This window comes from Cyclopterus lumpus, chromosome 10 (assembly GCF_009769545.1).
Source record: "Cyclopterus lumpus isolate fCycLum1 chromosome 10, fCycLum1.pri, whole genome shotgun sequence".
Lineage (NCBI taxonomy): Eukaryota > Metazoa > Chordata > Actinopteri > Perciformes > Cyclopteridae > Cyclopterus > Cyclopterus lumpus.
Genome location: NC_046975.1, coordinates 7,684,572 through 7,707,493, shown reverse-complemented (window position 1 = coordinate 7,707,493; position 22,922 = coordinate 7,684,572). Strand labels below are relative to the sequence as shown.

The following is a 22,922-nucleotide window of genomic DNA, read 5'->3' as shown; positions in this document are numbered from 1 at the left end:
TATCCGACAACCATTCTGTTGAAGTGGGCCACAGAGGTCTCTGACTCAACCTATCTCACACACACACACACACGTATGCACACACACACACATGTCCACTCTGCCATCCATAACCAATGCAGCAGCTACTTCAAAGAGCCCAGACATGCATGGTAATCTCCAATCGCTTCTCTCCACCCTGTTGGAGGTGGTCGGCCCGATTTGTGTCGCATCCGTGAAGGTGCGCTGCCGGAAGTTTGCGCCGCACATTTTGTTCAGTTTGAGCTCGCAATCTGCAAGTGATTAACATTTGAATTACCGAGGCGGCAGTTAATAATGCAATCAGCGTTCGGGACAGCCTCCTCACTCGCGAGATGAGGAGCAGGAATTTGTCTGCGATACCCAACAAATTTTGCTTTTTTGAATATCCCAAATGTCAATACCATTAACTAAGCCCACAATTAAACTCTAACCGTGACCATAAATTGGCCGTCTATTATGATTAATAATGACCTATAACGAGAAAGGTTTGTAAAAGTAAGGCAGTTAAAGTAATTAAACCGGCTTCTGAAAATAACAGATTTGTATATAAAAGTTACACAAAAGAAAGATTGCCTAAAAAAGAACAACAAGCCACCATAATGCGGATGCCTTAACAACATAGTCATAGTTGCTCGCTTGTGGCCAACAGTTTGGAACGTCAACTTCTTGTTCTTTGGCTGTCGTTATCTTGGTTTTAGGCAACCAGAAGTTACATAAAATGGTGGAGCCAAGTATAACCGAATGCTGTATATAGGTCAACGCTGTTAGACATTTGGAGGCGACCAAAATGATTACAAATAACCTTTATGAACTTTCACATTGTGAAAGGGTTAAACTTGTATGAAAAACACGGAGCACTCAGACAACACCATGTTAGCGACCTGCCAATCACAAGGTAGACCCTTTATGGTTTATTTGACTATATTTACAAAATAAACATCATGCTGTATTGAAGAAGACTTGAAACTAGATTTCGAGACCACAAACCCATGTTTACAATGTTTACTGAGGTAATAAATCAAGTGAGATGTAGGGTCATTGTCTCATAGACTTCTATACAATCTGACTTCTTTTTGAGAGGAGTCGCCCCCTGCTGGCCACATTTATGGCACTTCCACTTTGGCCTGTAGGTTTCTGCCTGGCGAAACAAACTCACCGCCGCGCCCCCTCACACACAACACAGGTTGATGAACTCTTCTGTGGTTTAAAGGCGAGAATTGTCTCTGTAACAACGGCCCTCGCGAATCAAAAGCGCCTTTGTGAAAATCCAGCAGGATCAACCAGTGTCATATCTCCTCCTGTTATGTTTTGGTATGTGCACTTCCTCTGACGCGCATGTCCACAACAACAAGAGGCCCACAAGTTGTGACAGCACGACTGCAGCTTCGCGCCGCCGTGTCTCTTTGATGAAGAACGCACACACATCTCTAAGTGCATCCGAACCCGAGAAGCAGAATTTGGCCCAGTGTGTTTTGACTCCAGCCGGTTTACCTTGAGAGAGAGAGAGAGAGAGAGATAATGCAATGTGGCTGTGAACTGTGTTTTTCAGCTCTTCGTTCTGTTTCCTCAGCTGTTGCTATAAATAGAGCCTGCAGAACATCAAAGAGAGGAGAGGTTTCTCTCAGCAACAGGCTGCAGTACCCTCATTATCCACTGGCTCTGTGTGTGTGTGCGTGTGTGTGTGTGTGTGTGCGTGTGCGTGTGCGTGTGCGTGTGCGTGTGCGTGTCGTCAAAGGAGACACTGCTGACTCAGCCTCACAAGCTCACTGTCACACACACACACAAACGTATTCCACATAATGTAACATCACAAGCAAATAAATTGAAAGATTGAAATCAACTTTATTCATGAGATTACAATACGACATGCTATCTGCGACTGCACAGGGTTGCAAACCGGCAGATTCGTGCACCACACAAATCCGCATCGCTTACAGAGCCATCTCATCTTCCCCCGTCTTTTCTCTCTTTCAAATCTTTATTTTTTTTCTGTCCTTTATTTTGTTGTCTCTTTGTTTTTCAGATGTTTTTCGGGTTCTTTTTCACGGAATTAGATTGTCATAGCAACTGCAGCAATTACCGGTTGGTTCAGGGGGGCCCTGCTATGTTGAATAGGTATCCGTGTACAGGCATGCATGTGCTAAAGTGCAAAAGATGTTTGCTTCTGTGCGCTCTTGTGTGTTTCTGCACATGTTTCTTTATGCCTCTTTTCTTAATTACATTTGCATTGAGTTCCCGATGACTGCCGTTCTTTGAGATACCGGGTGATTGTGGGTGATGTAGTTTTGTCACAAAATGAGCCCTTTCTTAAAATGCCAATACAGTTTCTTCTTCTTCGCAAGTGAAAATAACAGCATCCACCGTCAAACACGTGACTGTGGGCCGTAACGTAAGTGGTTAATTAGAGGGTCGCGGAATAGGCGTCAACGTTTCATTTAAGCTTCGATGGCTCGCACTCAAGTGCTGATTAATGAAGCTAAAAATTTATTTACACATTGCACGTTTTCACCTGCTTGGCATGTCATCACGTCGTTACCAAATTGTGTCTCGTTGTCGCTAAACCTTCTGCGATTGGTCGAGGCAGGTCGGAGGGAAAGCTCTTCACACCCCGTCGGCTTCACCCACCGCAACTCCTAAAAAGTTTCTCCCCCGCCGAGTTATCAAACACAGATGTTGATACGTTATCAAACTTCGAGGGTCTCTCCGAAAGCGGCAGGCGGGTTTTGTCCGTGTCTTCACTCAGCGCCAACACGCAAGTGCTGCCTCCATTCCTCAGAGAGCTCGTCCGTGTTTCGCTCTCAAGCAGGAAAAATATGGAAGCAGCCTCTCCGGTATCATTAAATCTACTCCCGACTATGTGAAACACTTGAATTTGATGTGAAAAATTGCTTTCGCCTGGCCCTTACATTTATTAAGAGATTTGTTCGTCGGGGTGCAGTCGCTGTCATTGTATTTTTCTTATTGAATAACAAATCTGGAGATAATTGGGTTGCATTCTGTAATCTGTGGCAAGAAATGACTTCATGTTGTCTGGTTCTTGTTGCTCTATGTTTGAATTGTATACCTATTATATATGATTATTTTTGGTACTGATGTATATGTTTATTCTGTCTCCTGCACTAAAATGACATATATTTGACTCACACATGGGCATCGGGCAGTTTGTTGAACATATGCATTTTGCACATCACTCACACACACACACACACACACACACACACACACACACACACACACACACACGCACACACACACACAGACACACAGATCTGCAGATGTGCTCTTCCCAGGCATTCGGAGCATGTTCAAAGGTAAAGGAAGGCCAAGGGGAGGGGTTACTATCTCTCTGCACCTGGGGTTAAGGGTTTGTTCCTGTGTGGTTTCACGGCCGCGTGCTTGGACATGTGAGCGTGCGGTTATGATCGTGTGTGTTTGTGTGCGTGTGTGTGTGTGTGTGTGTGTGTGTGTCTGTGTGTGTGTGGGTGTGTGTGTGCATGTATGTGGGAGGAGGCTATTTATTTTGATTGTTTTCAATGAGGGTCCAATGCGTAGAATCCATAACAATACCATCAATCCACAGCAACATGGATGTAATTTATATGGTAATGCACCCTCCACGGTTGCCCCAAGTTACGAAGTGGACTTCTCTGACAATGGACAGCACCGTTGTGCTGCAACATCCTAATGCTATGTATTGCACACACACACACACACACACACACACACTAACACACACTTGTACTTCCCGGCAACAGCGAAGCATGTTTCAATTAGCTGATGCATATTGGCGCTTTTTTGTGCATTTGGTTCAAAAGGTCGAGTGTATCGCACAGACTCAGCGTGCGTCGTCGGTCCTTGTCTTTTATTACAATTAGAAAGAAAAAAAACAGAAAAAAACACTTGAACTTGGGGATTAGAATTTTTCTAGCAATGCGGCGTCCTGTAGCGTGCCACCGTACACTTCAATGTGCAATGCCACGTCTCTCAAAGGAGTTTTTATTCCGACACTATAGGCGCAAAAAGAAGGTTGTTAAGAGGCAAGCAATCATCGGAACCTATTTTCTCTGGTGGGGTTTAAGTTGGTGGTTGAAAAGATGGAACAAGCCGAAGGTCTTCTGAGTAATTTCTGCCGTCATCTTTTGATCTCTGCATATGTATTTTTTCATATGTTTGATAAGTCAGGCATCATTTACTGAATGTAAAAACGGAAATCAAGAAACGGCGTAAATTTAGCCGGATGCTGTGTGTGTGTGTGTGTGTGTGTGTGTGTGTGTGTGTGTGTGTGTGTGTGTGGAGAGTCGGCCTGTTTGGGAAGAGAGGCCCCCACAGATGTGGAATGATGGAGTGATGCAGGCGTGATGAAAGACAGGACCAGAGCCCGAGCTCTAGAACCTCGACACTTACGTTACACATCAAAGAAGGAGCCAGTGATACAATCCTCTCTTTACTCATTAAATCATCCGTTGAATCATCCCCTCATCTCACTCTTCACTAGGGTTTGGTTTTTTTTTCCCGCGGCGGCCCCCATCTCGAGGAGGAACGAAGCGAGGGGGGGAGGTTGTGGCGGATCCGGAGAGGCGGCGACATCCATTTGTTGCTCGCACACACACAGGCAGCAACAGGTGCGCATCTTGCAACAGACGGGGCAAAATGGGAAATATCAGAAAGGAATGAATGAGAGGAAAGAGGAGGCGAGGATTTGGGGGAAAAAATAAAAAGGGGAGAGGGGTGTGGGCGGGGGGCAGGAAGAGAGATGAGATGGAGGAGACAGACTGCACTGTATAGATAAATAGAGAAAAGGGCCCATTGTGTCAGCAGCTGTCATCACTAAATAGCCCTCAGATCACTGTCAGACACACACACACACACACACACACACTCATAAACGCGCATACTTACACACACGCGCGCACTGACTGACAGCTCCCCCTCAGTCCAACATCTGTGCTGACAGCAGCCATGGTAATGAGTCTATGCATGTGCCAGCATGGGTGTGTCGTTTCTCTTTTCCTCCCTCTTCCCCGCGCACCGCTCATTCAATCATTCTGCTTATCTTGTTGTGCACCCCCTCCCATGCCTCCCCTCTTCTCTTCGTTATTTTCACCTTAATAAAAGAGCGCGCCGATTGACTCAGCAGCTCGAGCCCCACGAGTGGCAACTAGATGAGTTCAACATCAACTGTAAAGTTGGATCAGAGTGTGTTTCTTCTGTTGTTGTTTTTTCGTGTTGCTGCTATCCAGGTGCGTCGTAATTTCACGTAAAAGGTGTGGAGCAGGAAGAGAGAGAGAGAGAGAGATGGAAGGAGGCAGAAATGAAGAGATGATGAATGGCTCTCGTTAGAGGGGTAATTTGTCTCTCCTTGTCTGACTGGGCTCCAGCTGTCGCTCCATCCCTCGCTCCGCTCTCCTCGGCCTACCACTCCTCACCTCAGCCAGATGGGTGGACGGATGGACGGAGCGAGGCAGGAAGGGAGGGAGGGAGGGACGGAAATAGAGACAAGGACGAGGAAAGGGAAGAGGAGAGAAGTCATTGAACAGTCAACAAGAGGAATTGCGTCCGACGTGTAATGTCTTGGTGGAGGGAGAAACAATAGATTATACAGCGCCCACAGTGAGACAGTTGAGTGGAGATGTGCATTAGCACGGCGGCGTATGAGTCTGAATTGACTCATACGAGCAAGTCAAAGCCTGCCGCTCCAACAACCAACTAATGACAATCGCGTTTCTTCTGACAAACTAATTAAATGATCAAGGGACTCCGCCAATGCCTTTAATGCAGTGCCACAGTCTTGTTTGTTTTTTGGGTTGTTTTTTTTCAACCCCACGATACAGTTACTTTTCACACCAATCAACACTTTCAAGAGGAACCACAGATTCCGAGGAGCGAGAGGCTGGCGCGGGGAGATGGATGGAGAGATGTGTACAGATGGCCGGGGGAGGCGGGCTGAGGGGCCGGCGACGAGGCAAATCGGCAAGAGAAGGAACGCGAGCTCATCGCTAAGTCTTTGTTCTAATAACACAAAGCAATTTCCACTGACCTTTCTGGAAATGTAGCGGGCAGAAATGACGGAGTTAAGGATGCCCCACAGCATAATTGCTAAGGAGATTAAAGTTCCCTTAATTGCTTTTGGCCAACTAGTGCAATTCTTTTTTTTCTTTTTCTTTTTTGTAATTAAAGTGATTTAAAATATTAATAACCGCGCCTGCATACGCGTAACCTTAGAGCGCACGCACACGTGGTTGCGTGCAATAAAAACCCGCAACCGCAATAAAACAATATTAAAGGTGCGCAGCTACACGCACACACTCACACACACACACACACACACACACACATGGACATTGCTAAATGCCTGTTGTCAAATAGCCTCATTATTTTTAAATATGGAAATAGCTCGATCCCCATCCGCCGTCAATTTATGTGATTGATCGATTCATTCGGATCAATCGCTTATTTTTCTTTTTTCTCTGTGCTTGTTTTTTTCCCCCTCTTCATTATTTTAGTTCCCGTCCTCCGTCTTCCACTGCTCGGTCCCCTCTTATTGCCTCCTCCACTCCTAATTACCCAACTCTATTGCTTTCTTCCCCGTTTTTTTCCCTTTATTGCCAATAACTTTTGTCAGCCCATAGCTTCTGGTCCGTCCTGTTTTGTCCGCCGTCCGCTCCGACTATTCATTTCTCTCTGTTTTGCTCTCCATTCCACCGGTTTTGTCTGTGACACACCCGCCTCTCCATCCCTCTCCATTTCTCTCCATCCCTCTCCATCCCTCTCCATCCCTCTCCATCCCTCTCCATCCCTCTCCATCCGTCCCTCCCCGCCTCTCTCCTTTTCCCTCCTGTCGGCCACAGTGTTTGCTTTGCCATTGTTTATCCATTTTTCTCTGTTTGCGCTTATGAGATTGACTGGACACACAGGCGTGCACGCACACACACACACACACACACAGATACAGAAGACAGGGCTGGCATCTCTCTGGGGTGTAGTTAACGTGGGGCTGTGGATCGATCCGAGCTCTGGTTTCCATGACGCAAAGCTATAAGCTGGAGCAGTTTGGACGACAGGACAGAGACATCACTCTGCCTCCATTTCTATCAAATGTATCTCTGTAAAGCCGCGATGGCACCTGGACTCAAAGCTTCCCAAAGATCAATGTGCTTCTTTATGTGGCAGCGTAGCTAGGCGAGCTAGCCAACGACTACGTCCAACCACTTTGTTTTTTAAATCATCTCTATCCAGGTATGATTTCCCTGATCCGAGCAATATTGCACCGTCGGCAAAAAAAAAGAAGCTCCATCTATCATGGCCTTTACACATTTTGATTTCCATCAATACTCTGTGATGGGAAGGTGAATGCTGTCAAATTACAATCACACCACATCTGTATTCTGAAGAACTGTCAGTAAGAGAAGGAGAAGAAGGGAAAAAAAATAAAAATCAAATAGTAGGATGATGAATGTTCAGCCATCTCGGCTTTTTCTTCAAGGTCTCGCGGCTTTTCTTTCTTTCTCTCCCTCTGTTCCTGCCTGTTTTTGTTCTGCGGAAAAAGAGAAGTGCGATGAAAGAAGAACCGACTTGCTGAAAGAAGAAGAAAAAAAACATTTTCATTTTCCACCGCGAAGTCTTCAGTGGCGAATAAAAGAACGGAGGAAGTTCATCAAACTAGGGACGAGCTAGCCCATTCTTTCTTCGCCCAAAAAGTAGAAAAATAAGTTTATTTGTCAAGCTGTTAAAAAAAACAAAAAAAAAACATGCCCAAGGCTATCGTTTTCAATGTGGAATAAGGAGAAAATAAGTGATTATCGGTGCGTCAAAGCGTCTTCGGTCGACGATCTAATTAGAATCTGTAATAGCCCGGGTCCTTCGGTGGATTGGCTGGACTCGGTGGCCTCATTCTTGCCATGTTGTTGATTGATTGAGCTGCAAATATGGCAGACATAATTATTCTATATTTTGAGCCGTCTCTAAATAGAATTTATTAGATTTGTCTTTGTCCTTGATTCCAAACCTTTGGAGAGTAGAGTGAATTGTCTCCATCCCTCTTTCCTCTCTCTGGTGTATGGGACAGCCTGATTGTGTCCACGCGTCCCATGGCTCCCACTATTTAAAGACTTGGCTGTTAACTTTCTTTTGTTTCCCCCGTGTAGAGGACACAAAAATCTTAATCCTGGCATTTGTACTGGTGACGTTTCAAATTTGGAGGACGAAATTGCAAATGAAAAGTTGAGTTTGCGATGGAACGGGCACTCTTGCCTAACTCAATATACTCAGTATGGCTTCAGCGGCTGTCGTTGTTGGAAGGATGTTGGTGTCGACATGAATGAGTCCGTTCATCGTCTTATCTACGCGTGCTACTCGACTTTAGAATTCAGTATATTCAGATATATTGTCTCCTAATTGTCACGTGCGGCTACATTAACCGCTGTTAAACAGAAGTTTCATTTGTACAGCGGTAAGATAGATGACGATATCTCAGTGCTGCAAACAATTAGTTCTTTTTTTTTAATATATATATATATATATATATATATATATATATATATATATATATATATATATAACAAATGACTGTCCCTATATTAAATCAGTTGAAGTAATTTGCATGGAAAATGAGTTTAAATTGAGCTCAAGTGAGCATAACTTCCTGAGCTGAAGTGTCACTTATTAATGTGTCTCGGAGATCTCATGGGCTTTTTGCGTGAATCTGCATCTCTACATTGAGTGTGTGTTTGTATCCAAGCTGCTCTACATCGCTAGGACCAGGGTTCTGTTCCAAGGAGCACGTCTACCTGAGTTAACTGGCCCAACGTGTCGAGCACAACCTGCAGCATGTCTGTTTAAACCAATCAGGGATCCAACCAAACCAAATTCAAAAAGATTTTCTCATTTTCAATATAGTTTTAGTTTCATTTCATTTTGCGGTATTCAGCAAAACACACTGTCAACTGTTTTCACAAGAAAACATAGTAGACAGTTCCAATGAAAAGTGGCGACATTGAAGTCCCTTCCTATTCTGCAAGGACCCGTTCAGGGACTCGAGCTTTTAAAAAAGGATCCAGACGACTCAGCAGACCTGCCTCGGAACAGGCCCCTGTATCACTGTCAGTCATTGCCATCTGTTTTGTCTAACGCCCTCCCTTCCTCACTCCCACCCCCCCCCCCCTATTTCTCTCCCTCCATCCTCCAGGTCGCCCACTCCCTCCGACCTCTTCCTCCTCCCTGCTCCCTCCGTCCCTCCCGTCCTCCTCGTCCGCCCCCCACCACCCCTCCCTCGGCCCATCCCCACCGATCAGGGAATGCCAGGTGCCCCTGCTTGAGAAAAACTCCACCCACTCTCACCTGGAGCCCCACCCGGAGGACTCGTACTTGCTCCGGGCCCAGACCTCCTCCACGGGTAAGAGAGCTCACCATTCAACCCGAACCTTTCGTCCTCCCGTTCGTTATATTCATGCATCGCCGTGCCATCCATCACCCGGCCCGCTGCATTACCTCATTGTGTGTCCATTGCTTGATCCGATTTAGTCGTTGCTCAATCCTTTATTTCAATGTCACATCTTGTTCTTTTGGCCATTTGGTTTCTGCTTCTTTTCTTCTTCTTTTTCTTCTTTTATTTGCATTCTTCCGAAGTCAGCATTCGTTTGCGAGGCTTGGAATCAAACCAAAGGGGACTTGTGCAACTGTTATTTACATTGTGAGGCATCATAAAATATGCAGTTCAATATTTAAAATAGATATTGATTGTAACCACGGTCTATTATGGATGTCACGGTTGTATTGGATTGATGGCGCACGGATGAATTTCAAATCTATTTATGTGTTTTTAACGGTGAAAGATTACCCGGCACATGTTGACGACTGCCTGTCAAAGAGCCGTGTTAATTAACCAAGGAGACCATCCTTTTATTGACAATCAAGACAATCAATCAAGAAGCAGCAACAGAAAAACCCTCTCCGTTCTCCGTAGGTGGTCCGCGTAAAACAAAAAGTGCATTTTTTTCGAGCCGACAACCGGTAATCTCTTAATGGATTACAAATTTTAATGTAACCCTCACACCTTTGTCAACTGCTGCCAGAAAAAACAATGATGCAAGTGAAGGCAACCCCTGCACTGCCGAGCGCATATCGGTTGCCAGTGAGTAGGTGTGTGTTTGTACTTATTCTCCATTCTGACATTAATAATGCGCCGGGAAGTGAAAGGTAAGGGGATGATGAATTTTAAGTGCCGGCAGGAACATCAGTGTGGCAAATGCAAACTAGTTAGTTTCCCTGGCTGTAAGCTCTCTCTTTCATCATCGGGCGTGCTTACGCGCACACATCTGCGGTGATGAGTTTGTTCATCAGCATCCACATTTATTCTCAACAATTAGCTACTATTGAGCCAACTCTGTCCCTCTCTTTCGCGCTCTTCCCCTGCCCCTCCATTCCTCTGTGCATCTGCACTTGTAATCAGCAGATATATTTAGCAGAGGCCTGATGGGAGGGAAGGGATGGGTGGGCAGAGAAGTCCTAATGTGATTTTTGGTGGAATACAATCTATTGTTAATGGCGTTAGGCTCTCCTTTGATCCAGTATAAATCTTCATTAGGGAGGGCCCGGGTCCCAGGTTCAAGAGCAACGTGATTAGGAGGCTTTTAAAATGACGTTACATCAGCCTTCTAATTGGTTTACTGTTTGCTGGGGCAACATCAATCATTAGCCCAGTAACCGCACAGCAAATAAATTCACTCTGCCACTGACACCCTAATGGCAGACACTGGCAAAGAGGGAGAGCCAGGCTCGCAGGCACACTCTCCCTCTGTCTCTCCTTCTTGTTCACATACACCCACACTTTCTGTTCTGGGGCTCCTTTTTAGTCTCTGCTGAGCATGTGCACACAGAGACGGCGAAAGAGAGACAAAGAGAGAGCGAAAAGAAAAACAACGACCGAGAAGCGAGAGAAAAAGAGCGTCGCAAAAAGGCAAATGGGAGCAAAGATTGGAGAAAGCCAAACTTTGACTTTTGAAGTTGTTTAATGAGACATCTTGCATGGAAAAACAGCCAAAAAGGAGACAGAAAATAACATCTGAGGGCAAGAGTGAGAATGCATGGAGAAAGTGACTGAAAGGGAGACAGAAACCAAGAGACATGGGGAGACAAAGAGGGGAAACAAAAGGGTGAGCTGATGAGAGCTTAGAGGGGGAACGAGAGATATTTGGATGGTAGGAGAACAACATTGAGATGATGAAAATGCAAATTACCACGTTTCCCAGCCAGGACCGCTGATCTAATGGGTGCGGAGAGAGTCCTTGGCTTTGGGCGTCCATTAAAATCCACCTAAATGAGTTTCGAGTGGCAGTCTGGCTCTGCATAAACACACACTGGCATGTAGGAAGTCACAGGAACGGCTGCGAGGAAATAAAACACCTTTAACCAGACGACTGTTTAGGCATGCGCTTGTGCGAGCATACGCCTGTGTGGGTGTGGGTGTGGGTGTGGGTGTGTGCATGTGCGTGCGTGCGTTTCTCTGTGGGTCCTGTAGAGAGTGGATGCTGGGCAGGAAATGAGCCTTACCAAGCCAGGCAGAAACTGACCACGGCGAGATAATCCTCAGGAAGGTGCCTGCTGTTTGTATGTGTGTGTTTGTGTCTGCGAGCGCGTGTGTGCGTGCTCCTGTAAGGTAGTCCACCATTACCTAAGCTAACAGGTGGACAGACATGACTCGTGTTCCCAGTGAAGCGTGACAGGTGAATGGGAACGGCACGGCGCTGCCGAGGATTGGCTGGAAGTTGGGTCCGCGCGTGTTTACGTGGGAATACTGTCTGGCTCGGGGCACCTGTCTGGGAACGCTCCCCCGGAATGCTGGGAGAGCTGAGGCGGCCAAACGGAGCGTGGCGGATCGCTCCTGGAAAGAGCTAGCGTTAGCTCTGTCTCTGCCCATTCATTATGCATGAGGAATGCTAAACTATTTTTAGCCCGGGCCTCTCCTAAAGTGGCTGGCTCTCTGCTGCCAGGGAAGCCACCTCAAGTCACTGCCGAAGCGATGCATGTTTAATGGCTTTGTGGAAACAAATCTACAGAAACAAAAGGCACAGCGAAGACTTGCCCCGCGCTAATGTCGTGCTAATGGTGCTTATGTAAGGGTGACATTTGCGTAACGGTGGGATGGTTCGTGTGTGTGTGTGTGTGTGTGTGTGTGTGTGTGTGTGTGTGTGTGTGTGTGTGTGTGTGCGTGTGGGTGAAAGACACGTGCATTTTTTTGCTCATGGAGACTGTTTGTTTTTGGCTGAATCCGATGACTCTTCTCTAGCGGATTATTGCCTCCTAATTAGACAGAGATGACTAGCCAAGGCAGAGGCGGTGTGTGTGTGTGTGCCTGCATGTGTAAAATGTATGTCTTTAACTCTCCCTTATGTATGCTTCTGGATAATAAAGCCGATGTGCAAATTGAGCCCCGTTTGTGCGTACGTGTGTGTGTTTGTACGCGTGCCTCATTCTCACCTCAAGCTCTCCTTCCATTGTGCTCAGCGTCTGAGCTCTGAGTCGAATGACAAACGGGGAGCATGTGACATTCTGAGGCAGAGGACATATGAAGCACGGGCACATGGGGATATACCATCTTTAAAACACGTGGAGCATAGCAATAAGCTATGAGAGAGAGAAGGAGGCGCGTGGGAAACAATGGAGGGGGGCGCAGCTTCTTTAGTGAAGTTTTTTTTAGTTTTTTGCATTTTGAAAGAGAAGGATAGCAGTGGAGATATGGGGCGTGAAATAAAGAGACAGAGAGGCAGGGGGAGTGGGAAGGACAGAGGGAGGATAGGGGGCTGAGCCCTGCAATGATCTGTTTTAACTGCTGAATGGGCAGTTCTATCCTGCGCTCGCGCGCACATACTCACGCACGCACACATACGCACACACACACACTCACATAGATGCACATTCTGCCCTGCGACTTTTCTCTGTTAACCACAGAGAATGTCAATAAACACTTTGCCCATCCAGGGCTGCAAAAAAAACTGCCTTGGTTGGGTCCTGCTGCCAGCTGGCCACACACACACACACACAAACAAACACACACAAACACACACACACACACACACACTGTGAGATTAATATGGTGTGGCGAGCCCCTGCCTCTCACTGGTTTGTGTGTGTGTGTGTGTGTGTGTGTGTGTGTGTGTGTGTGTGTGTGTGTGTGTGTGTGTGTGTGCAGTGTGCTTTACAGGGGAGGCAGGTTAGCAGACAGGCTAATGCTTCTCTGCTGAATGGGGCTCCTTTGAATTGTTGAGCATAATGAACTTCCAGGGATTAGCCAGAGCCAAACCCACCAGTTTACAGCTACAGCCCCCCCCCCCCCCCCCCCCCCCCCCCCCCCCCCCCCTCTTTCCCCACTGCATTCGCTTGGGAACCGTGGACAGAATAAAGTGGGTCAGCCTTCAACAGCAGTCAGAAGGGCTCAGAGCTCCTCCACAAAGAATGTGGCTGCGAAAACAAAACAAGAGGGCTGTCGAGAAAAATCTCTTCACGATCGCTGTTTACTCACACTGGTGAGGAAAAGAGAGAGGGAAGAAAGGAGGGAAAGATAAAGTGGAATAACATGGGATCTGCTCGACTGCTCTCTAATTGCTCTATTTCCTCACGGCATGTTTTGTCTTTTATCAGACCTGGTTCCCGGTAAAACGGTTGTTCCTATTAGCCTATCCGCGGGTCGTACTTCAGCAACCGGACCATTCATCTGACCAACCCATCTTAAGTTATTGGACCCGTTCACCTCCAGCCCACACGGCACTGCTATCTGCCTCTGTTCCAGTGGTCGGACTTGTGTTTCTGCGGCCAACGTTCTCGAGGAAAAAAACAAACGGCCTTGTACCTCGGCCTTCCCACTTCTATTTTCTCCGGCAACCTTTACGCGCTTTATTCTGCGAACAATGATTCAACGCATGCAGGATAAAAGAAACAATCGCTTTCTATCATTAAGAATTCACTTAGTTACACCTGACGGATACGTGACAGAAGGTCGTAAAGAGCATTAAGTTTGCATTACTGACATTTTGCAATAGAATTTGCAACTATAGATAAAAGCATTTTCATCTCTTCATTTGAAGGGAAACGTTTAAAGTCTTGACTACGAAATGCGGTAAATGTGAGTTTCTGCAATGGCACGGGATGTGATCCTGCGTAACGATGTCGTGGCTGGACTGTTGAACAGCACACTCTCCCAGTGGTGCAGGATGACACACACACACACACACACACACACACACACACAGGTTCATAGAAAACTAAGGCTAAAAAACCTTGTATTCCGCTTCCATACACGGTTTGCCATATATTATTCATCCGAATTTGAATGAAAAAAACGTTCAATATTTATGGCATGAAAGTGAACAAAGGCGAACCACGTGCATTTTTTTTTTCTACGCCGATTTAAACATGAGAGACAGGTAGTGTGTGAGCTCTGGAGTGACGACTTTTGTTTTTGGACCGTGTGTCCATGCCTGCGTGCGTGCTTGCAAGCTCATTTTTACCCCCATCATAGGGCGATGGTGCATTGTTGCTTACATACAAGTATTTATGCAGACAGGGTTGTAGTCGGGAGCTCTATCACATTTATAGGGGCATTGCGGGGAGGGGAAGTCGAGTCAAATTTATTTATGCAGTGCTTTTAACGAACAAGATGTACCTCAAAGCGCTTTACATCTCTGCAAAGGAGACACACAAAATGCAAATAAAAGCGAGATGAAAGAGAGGAAAGCAATGCTGGAGAAGGAATGAGGCTGCGCCGGGGAGGAGACTACGATAAAGTCAAACTCGCTCCGCGCTTTAATATCAAGTTACACTCTGCATGTATGATGCGGGGGTTTGACTTTCCCCTGCAGGTGTGTAGCCGCGTGCGCATCTGTTTCTCCCAGGAGCGTGTTTGAACGTGCAAACACGCTTTGTGTAGCAGAGGTCGGGGGCCCTCCATCCTACTGTCGGCTCCTTCCCCTCTCCCGCACCTCTCCTTTCACAAGTGTCGGTTCTTGCAGGGAGGGCGGGGGGGGGGGGGGGGGGGGGGGGGGGGGGGGGGGGGGGGGGCTCATGGGGACACCTGCATCCCAGCGGCACCCCGGCGGCGGAATCAGGTCACCTTACAAACAGGCCTCCATTACGGCTGCGGCAGCTGCACGGGAGCTCGCTGCCCCGTTTGTGCTCTGAACACCAGTCGAGGAGGAAGGAACATGAGGAGGAGGAAAGTTAGCATGCAGACATATTGCTATAAATACACGTGCTGCCTTAATTGATTTGCATGAGCTGGCTGCTGTGTGCATCAGTGTTTTTGGCTTACAGCCGCCGTCGTTCGTGCCTCTCAGGAATCCCTTGACCGACAGATATTATCCAAGCAGACAGGAGAGAGCAACACATCCCTTCCTCTCGCTCGCTGCTTCTTGTTTCTTTTTTCTTTAAAAAAACAATTCGAGAGGAAATGACAAGTGGAGGAGGGCAAGTGTGATGGCGCAGCTCGACAAAGCGAGCGCGTGTGCATATGTTGCGCTCACTCCCTCCTTTGATCAGCGCCGAGGAAAGGCAACGCGCAAACAAACACAATCCCCATAATGTATTCCAACGCTCAGATGTGTAAAATAATGATTAAAGCGCGGCGTGTCACGGGGATGAACGTTACGAACTGTGTTGTAAATCAATAATTCAAAGAGCTAATGTAACACCAATGACTCCGATGGGTCTTTGCAGCGAATTCAGACATCTCCATTTAGACCACAGAACAATCAAGCACGTGGACACTTTATTGTAACACGCAATGTGCTTCCTCGACCTCTCTTTTGATCAGCTGTGCTGTGAGTACACGCACCTGTCAATGTGTGAACAAAAGCATGCTGATGGTGCGTCGAGCTCCTGTACTGTGTGATATGTGCTTTTATTGATTTGATTCCAGTACGAGCCCACACAGACTCGCACATGCTCCAGACGGGTTCAGATCCCCCACTGATTCACACACACACACACACACACACACAGAGAGAGAGAGACACGGAGATAGAAAGGTGATGTATGAATGGGTGTTCTTGTCATCCAGGTTTGTTTTTCAGCTCTTTCACTCAACAGTCCATTAGCTCAGAGTTGGAAGGGCTGGTATTGGATTCTAGCTGACATGTTCCCCCAAGTCTTAAAGCAAGAGATGAGGGCACACGCTGTGCAGAGTATTCTAGTACTGCTCTCACTCACACACACACACACACACACACACACACACACACTTTGTCTCAGTTGTGAAAAAGAAATCAGGAACAAAAAGGAAAAAAAGAGTGAGAGAGTGGAAGAATTGGCTAAAAATAGAGCGGACAAAAAACTGTGCACAAGCAAAAAATGTGAACACATGATCATCAAGTTTCAAAGTTGCATGTATTTGTTTTGAGTATCCTGCCAAAATAAGTTATCGACCAGTTGGGAAAATATGACACCTTCTCCTACAAAATGATTGCCGACACAAAAGTTGCACATAATGGAACGTTAATGAAGTTATTTGCCAGCTGAAAATGGCTTTTTTTGTTTTGTTTTATTTGGCATGCTTAAACGCTAAAGATCAAATAACATGTCTGTCCTACATTTGTAGCGTCTTGGCACAAACTCACTTCCCTCCCGTCATCCGAAACTCTCTTTGATTTCCTTCACGAGGAAGTGTGGCATTTAAATCCCTCTCTGTTCTTGTCTTCTTCCAGGGGCCGCCAACCACCACAGTCAGTCCACGCTCCGGCCTCCACTGCCCCCTCCGCACAACCACCACACCTTATCCCACCAGTCTGCCAACAGCCTGAACAGAAACACCCTGAGAGGGGGACGCAACCCCATTCACGCACCGGCTCCGGGCACTGGAGACGGGCCGACCACCCCAGAGTCGGTCCAGCTGCAAGACAGCTGGGTTCTCAACAGTAACGTCCCACTGGAGACCAGGTCAGAGGAAATATCTTCCCTTTATTTTATTGTATAATTTCTTTTCTCTACAGTAGTGGAATCAGCCTGAATTAATAGATAAAAGGTCAGAGCCGTGCCTTCAACAACATTGCTGTGACCAACAGAAAGATGCTCTCGGAGAGAAAATAAATTTCAACCGCTCTGAAAAATCAGTCAGTAAACCATAGAGAAATTCTAATTGGCATCCTTGAACTTTGTTATCGTAATAATAATAAAAAAAATTTTTCCTCATAAAAACACATAATTCAAATGATAAGGAAATAAAAGATTGTATTTTAATAGATCAAAACAAACTTTGTCATTAGTAGTTTTAATGGTTTTAATTATAATCTGCTTAGAGCTTCGAGTAAACAGGTCATCATTTATTTCTAATATTTATTTGTGTTGCTGTTGAAACATCTCCTTCAAACAACTGGATTTATTCAAGTTTTCTTACCAACGTTATATTTTAAGAGATCACAATCATTTTATAATTTACCTTCGCCCAATACTAATTTTCACTGAGCAGAGACTGAACACATCATAATATAACTTAACTTTGTTCTCCTCTTGTCACTTTAAACACGGATTGGTTGTTTACAACGTAACGTTATCAGAGGTCGGCAACCATAAAAGCATAAATCACATATTTTACAGAATATTGGCGGATAACGATCGTCAGTAAAACTTTATTTTACACTGTGATGATTGTAATCATGTAATTACTCTGTGGTTCACATGCCTGCGAGTAGGTATCCGTACGGATCACGGGTCAAAAGTGGTCAAAAGTGGTCCGTTACCACTACGTGCCAGTATAAACCAGCAAACAGCTGGCAAGCTAAATCAGTGACCTGCTAGCTTAACAGTAGTGTTTACACCACCCTGCTAAACACAAGCCAGCTTTCAAAGTTTTTATCAGTTTAAAATTGTATTGAAGAGATGTATTTCTTTACTCATGGACTGACAAACCGTGCCTCTTTTGTGGAGACGTTTACAAAATGAAATGAATGCTCCTATTCGGGCTCTTCATTACTCCATTACTTCAAAGGTCAGCCGTCAAGGTGGTTTGCAGTTGCATACAACTTTGAGAACGCTCACGCACGTGAGGTTCAATGCAACTCCATTGAAAATAAAACATCTTGCACAACTCTTTATTCCGCACTAAACGTGAATAAAGCATCGAGCAAGATGAATAGCTTTAATGGACTTGCAACTGCTCAGCAGCATAAATGTTCACCATTGTTTGTATCATGACATTTTACAGTTATAAATAATGGTGCAACAGAGCCCCTAACACCTAAGATCATTTTATTCTCACTGATTGTCTTCCCCGCGATAAGTTTGTGTTTCCAACTTCAACTTCCCGCAAAAAAATGACATTCATGAAAGTCCAAAAATCAGATGAAAAGATGACATGAACTTTGACCCATTCAACTGATTTGTATCAAAGACACTTTATAATAACATTTGTTAATGCCGCATCTAACGGACACAAGCCATACTTTTTAGTTCCCTGAGCAAACACAACACCGCAGAATTTCATGTGCAGTGCGTCACTACACCCCTCCCATTATTTGAAGCCAAATATATTAACAAAATTAAAATTGCTCTTGGCCACTGATCCACAAAGGTGTGCTTTCTCAAACGCATTCTCTACCTCATCTCCCAGTGCAACACATACAGAAAGCTGTCAAAGCCATTATGCGTGCACCCTGAAGTGAGGGAGCAGGAAATACAAACCATTTCACACACCCTACATATGCGTTTTTGCCAGTACACAAAGAACACTTACCAGGCAAACAGAGCATTCATGCAGGGTATTACTATTCATGAGGCATGCAGTGAGAGGGGGACGCTGCCTACATGCTCGCAAGCATGCGCACGCTCGCTCTCTGAGCATTTACTCAGCAAGCTGTAGTTGTGTTTCTCCTGCTGGGCGCTGGGGCTTCCAGCGCCAACGGCCCCGGATAAGCTCCCCCGAGTGCCGGCCCTGTGCAGTATTTATGAGGCCATGTTTAATTCAGCCCCACTGGTTTCAGGTCCGCGCTCAACCTGTGCTGATGCATCGCGTCGGTATGCATGATGGATAAGAAGACGCGCGGTGTCGAACAAGAATACCTACAGCTGGAAATAGAAGCTATTTCCAGTCTAATTGTTTATCGAGGCCCACGTTACCATGGCGATGCCTATGCCATAACATCGTTTCAGGAGACAGGTCGTTTTTAGTTGTTTCTGTTCTTAAAAAATGATCTGTGGCAGACAAAAATAAAGTTATAAATCCACTTTCTCAAAGAAGGCGCTGCAGCCGCCATCTTTACAGATTGAAACAAAGCGACAAGCACACTGACACACGCTGTTGAGCTCTCCTCAGTGCCAGTATTTGGTCATGTTCAGGTGGTGGGGTTGGGCATGGCTGGGAGCCCGCCGCAGTGACTGGAGCCCAGAGCGGTCGACAGAGTTTCCAGCTCCACCCTCCAGCCCAGATTGGGCCCTCCTCTACTGGGCCATGGCGGAGATTTGGTGGGCTGGCTGGAGCTGCTGGAGCTTGGGACCGCAGTCAGAGCCAACCGGGCAGAGCCAGAGAGTCACACCATCCCCACGTTTGGCATTAGCCCGTCCTCCCGACTCCTTGTAACCGGCACATGTGACGGAGGGAGAGAGCACGATTGCGCGCGCGTATGTGTGCATGTTTGCATCCGAGCTTGTGTGCTGTCTTTGACTGCGACTGCTCCCCATTGTAATCATATGTTAATTTTGGCATTTGTTGTGCACTCGTATAGCATGCGCGCGCGCGTGTGTGTGTGTGTGTATGTGTGTGTGTGTGTGTGTTTTGGCTTGACCCGATAGTGTGACAGTGCTGAGAGGATGAAGATTGATCACCTAAGAACACCCCAGGGCTTGGATGACTGGCAGGGAAAGAGAGAGATAGGACAAGATGAGAGTGGGGGTGGGGGCAGGGGGTGATATAGCAGAGAGCTAGAGAGGCGGGGGAATGGAACGGAATAGTTTACGGTAGTGGAGGGAGAGATAAAGAGAGAGGGAGCGAGAAAGAGAGAAATAGAGAGAGGCGGTGATTGAAGGAGATTGTTTTGGGGAGTGTGTGTAAGAGAAGATAGAAAGGCAGAGGAAGGAGATTGGGGCCCGTCGAACATGGATACATTTACCGGTGTGAGATAAATGACTATAGATGGCTGGAGAATGCAGGCCTGTATGTAAGTGTGTGTGTGTGTGTGTGTGTGTGTGCGTGTGTGTGCGTGTGTGTGCGTGTGTGTGCGTGTGTGTGTGTGTGTGTGCGTGTGTGTGTGTGCGCGTGCATGTGAGGCAGGCAAAAAATGCATTTCTCTGTGTACATGCAAGTACACATGTGTGTACATGTGTGTTCATGTGTGTACATGTGTGTTCATGTACACACATGTGTTGCGGCATTTCGCGAGAGAGCACCTGATTTCCAATCGGTCCCTTGGAGCCTCTTGGCGAGCTGATGCCAGTTTCAATCTGTCTCTGTGATCTCAGGACATTCCCCTGCTCCCTCCGCTCCGGGCCACAGCTCTAGGTGAGAAATAGGATCACTGAGAGGGTTGCAGCTTCTCAATTTATCTGGAAGGAGCTGCGGGGTGGGCTACTTTCAAATGCATTACTGCAGGGACAGATTTGGAGATGCTACCTGTGGGAACCACGCGGGGGGGATGAAGGAGAAGAAGAAGGAGTCGGTTACAGAGAAAAAGATTCATGCCCAGCCCTGTGACCGAGACTGTGATATGTATATGCGACCCACCTAATATCAGGTTTATTCAAGCAGTATATACTGTAAACACAGTGTCCAATATTATTATGGAGAGCCACAAGCACAAGTAAGCTCTCTTTTTTTTCAACTGCACTTTCACTTATATTATTCATTTTAAAGAGTGATGAAACACAACAATTTGAGTGGAGAATGTCATGCTGTGCTATCGTGAATGAGCAATGCAGAGAAAAACTCTTTTGATCATATTACATGATCTTCATCAGACGATGCGAGTCCCTGCTGGATTAATAGAATGCTCCACCACTAAATTGACCTTGCGGTGAGATTGTTTTCTCAATAAATGTATTTTGGAGGGGGATCAAAACTGAAGTTAGACAATTTCCTGCTTTGCAAATGATGCAAATTTGCAAACTGATGCAATACTCACTTTCTCATACTAGACACTTTAGTAGTGCAACCTGAGTGGGCGGGGCTGGTATAGCACAGGACCACGCCCCTTGACTCCCCACATGGGACTTTGGTTGATATTCAATGTGTGAAAATTCCTGAAAAACGACAAAGAAACACACACACACACACGCGTCCTGTCACAGCTGCTGTAAAGGATAATATGAGCTAATAAAAGTGACGTCAGCTCAATGCAGACTCGACTGGGTCTAACTGGTGATCATCAAAACCTTCAGCCGACATTACAACATGCGGCTCTGATTATTACTGCACACATGCAATGGGATCGATCAATCACTGCGGAGCATAATCAGAGAGATCCTGACGCACCTTATCTACTTGACGATGAACAATCGTCTCTGTTATTAAATATACCAATGATTATTTTCTCTGGAGATTAATAAGCCTAATAATGTATTTCATAAAAAATAAATGTAATGAATTCCTCAGATGTTAGCATAGTTATTTCTGGGGATGTGGAGCCCCTTCACTAAAAAATACAAGCCGTTTTTTCAGTGAACCGTTCCCTAAATATAAAGAATGTCTCTCTGTACAGTTGAATACGAGATGATGCTTTGTATATTTGAGCTATTTACACATATCACTCAGCACTCATTGTTCCCTGTCCTGCTTCAAAGCAACACTCGGCGAATGAATGCCCATTATACTGTGTCCATCTGCCGATTGTTGTGTCCTACAATTGTAGCAGGGAACAATTCTCACGGCGCCATCCTCGAGCCTTCTCCGTTCCCCAAGCCTTTTGTTTCATTCTGAGATCTGACCGTTTTTGTTTTTTGCAGTCACCCCCATGCCGAGCCAACCTCCGCTAATTGTTCTCTACCTCTGATGATTATTCTCATAGCGCTATCCGAAGTAACCACATGTTTGTGAGAGCTGAGAAAATGAAGAATGTGTGAGCGAGATCGTGCCCGCTCACTCGCTCAAGGGGAATGCGAGCTTTGACTTCCTGCTAATTACCCAGCATGCTCTCTTTTCTGTGGTTAATTGTCCAGGTCCTCTCTTTCTCTCGATGGGGGACAGGGTTGGAATGGAGTGAAAACATCCTCCATTTCTCTCTGTATGCCTTCCAATCTATAGCCTCCCTCTCCATCCTCCATCCCTCTCCGAGGTCATTTTTTCGCTCCGCGAGGATGCAAATTAAATGCTTAGTAGCATGTGCAGGGCAATCTCGCGAAAGAAAACCCACATGGATTTTTATTGTTTGTGCGTGGGCGGGTGGGCGCCCATGTCTGAGTCTGTGCAAATGTGTGTCAGTGTGTGAGTTAGTGCTTGCTGTGTGTGTGTGTGTGTGTGTGTGTGTGTGTGTGTGTGTGTGTGTGTGTGTGTGTGTGTGTGTGTGTGTGTGAGTGTGAGAGTTCCATGTGTAAGACAGGTTGCATGACAGCGAGGTAGCAATGGTTAGACTTCAGGGGGGCGGGGGGGATGCTGCTGCTGGCAGCCCAGTGAAAGAAGGGAGAAGGGGAGGAGGGGAGGGGTCTCTGTCAGCGCTCTCTAATTATGTGTGACGTTTCCATGCTGGACCACTGGCAAAAAAAAATCCCACAATGTTCACACACAAACACACGGACGCGAGCAAACACACACCCCGGCCCTAATGATACAGAATTGTGATTGCCGGCTGCCTGCTATGATAGAACCCCTCCATAGTCCTCCGCTACATAAATCAATGTCAATTACCTCCCCAGAGCACATTAGACACTTTCCATTCCTACTAGTAATTAGTGTGGCCCATAGACATATTCCTATCCCACACCAGGCTCGCCGT

General features: G+C 46.2%; 1 protein-coding gene across 1 annotated transcript in view; it reads left to right on the top strand.

Moving 5' to 3' along the window:
• The window catches only part of tenm2 (teneurin transmembrane protein 2), a 146,669-nt gene that overhangs the window by 76,638 nt on the left and 47,109 nt on the right, over positions 1 to 22,922 (top strand). Inside the window, 2 exon segments of the mRNA XM_034543254.1 lie at positions 9,206 to 9,412; positions 16,713 to 16,944. Of these exon segments, the coding sequence (XP_034399145.1) occupies positions 9,206 to 9,412; positions 16,713 to 16,944 (439 nt within the window).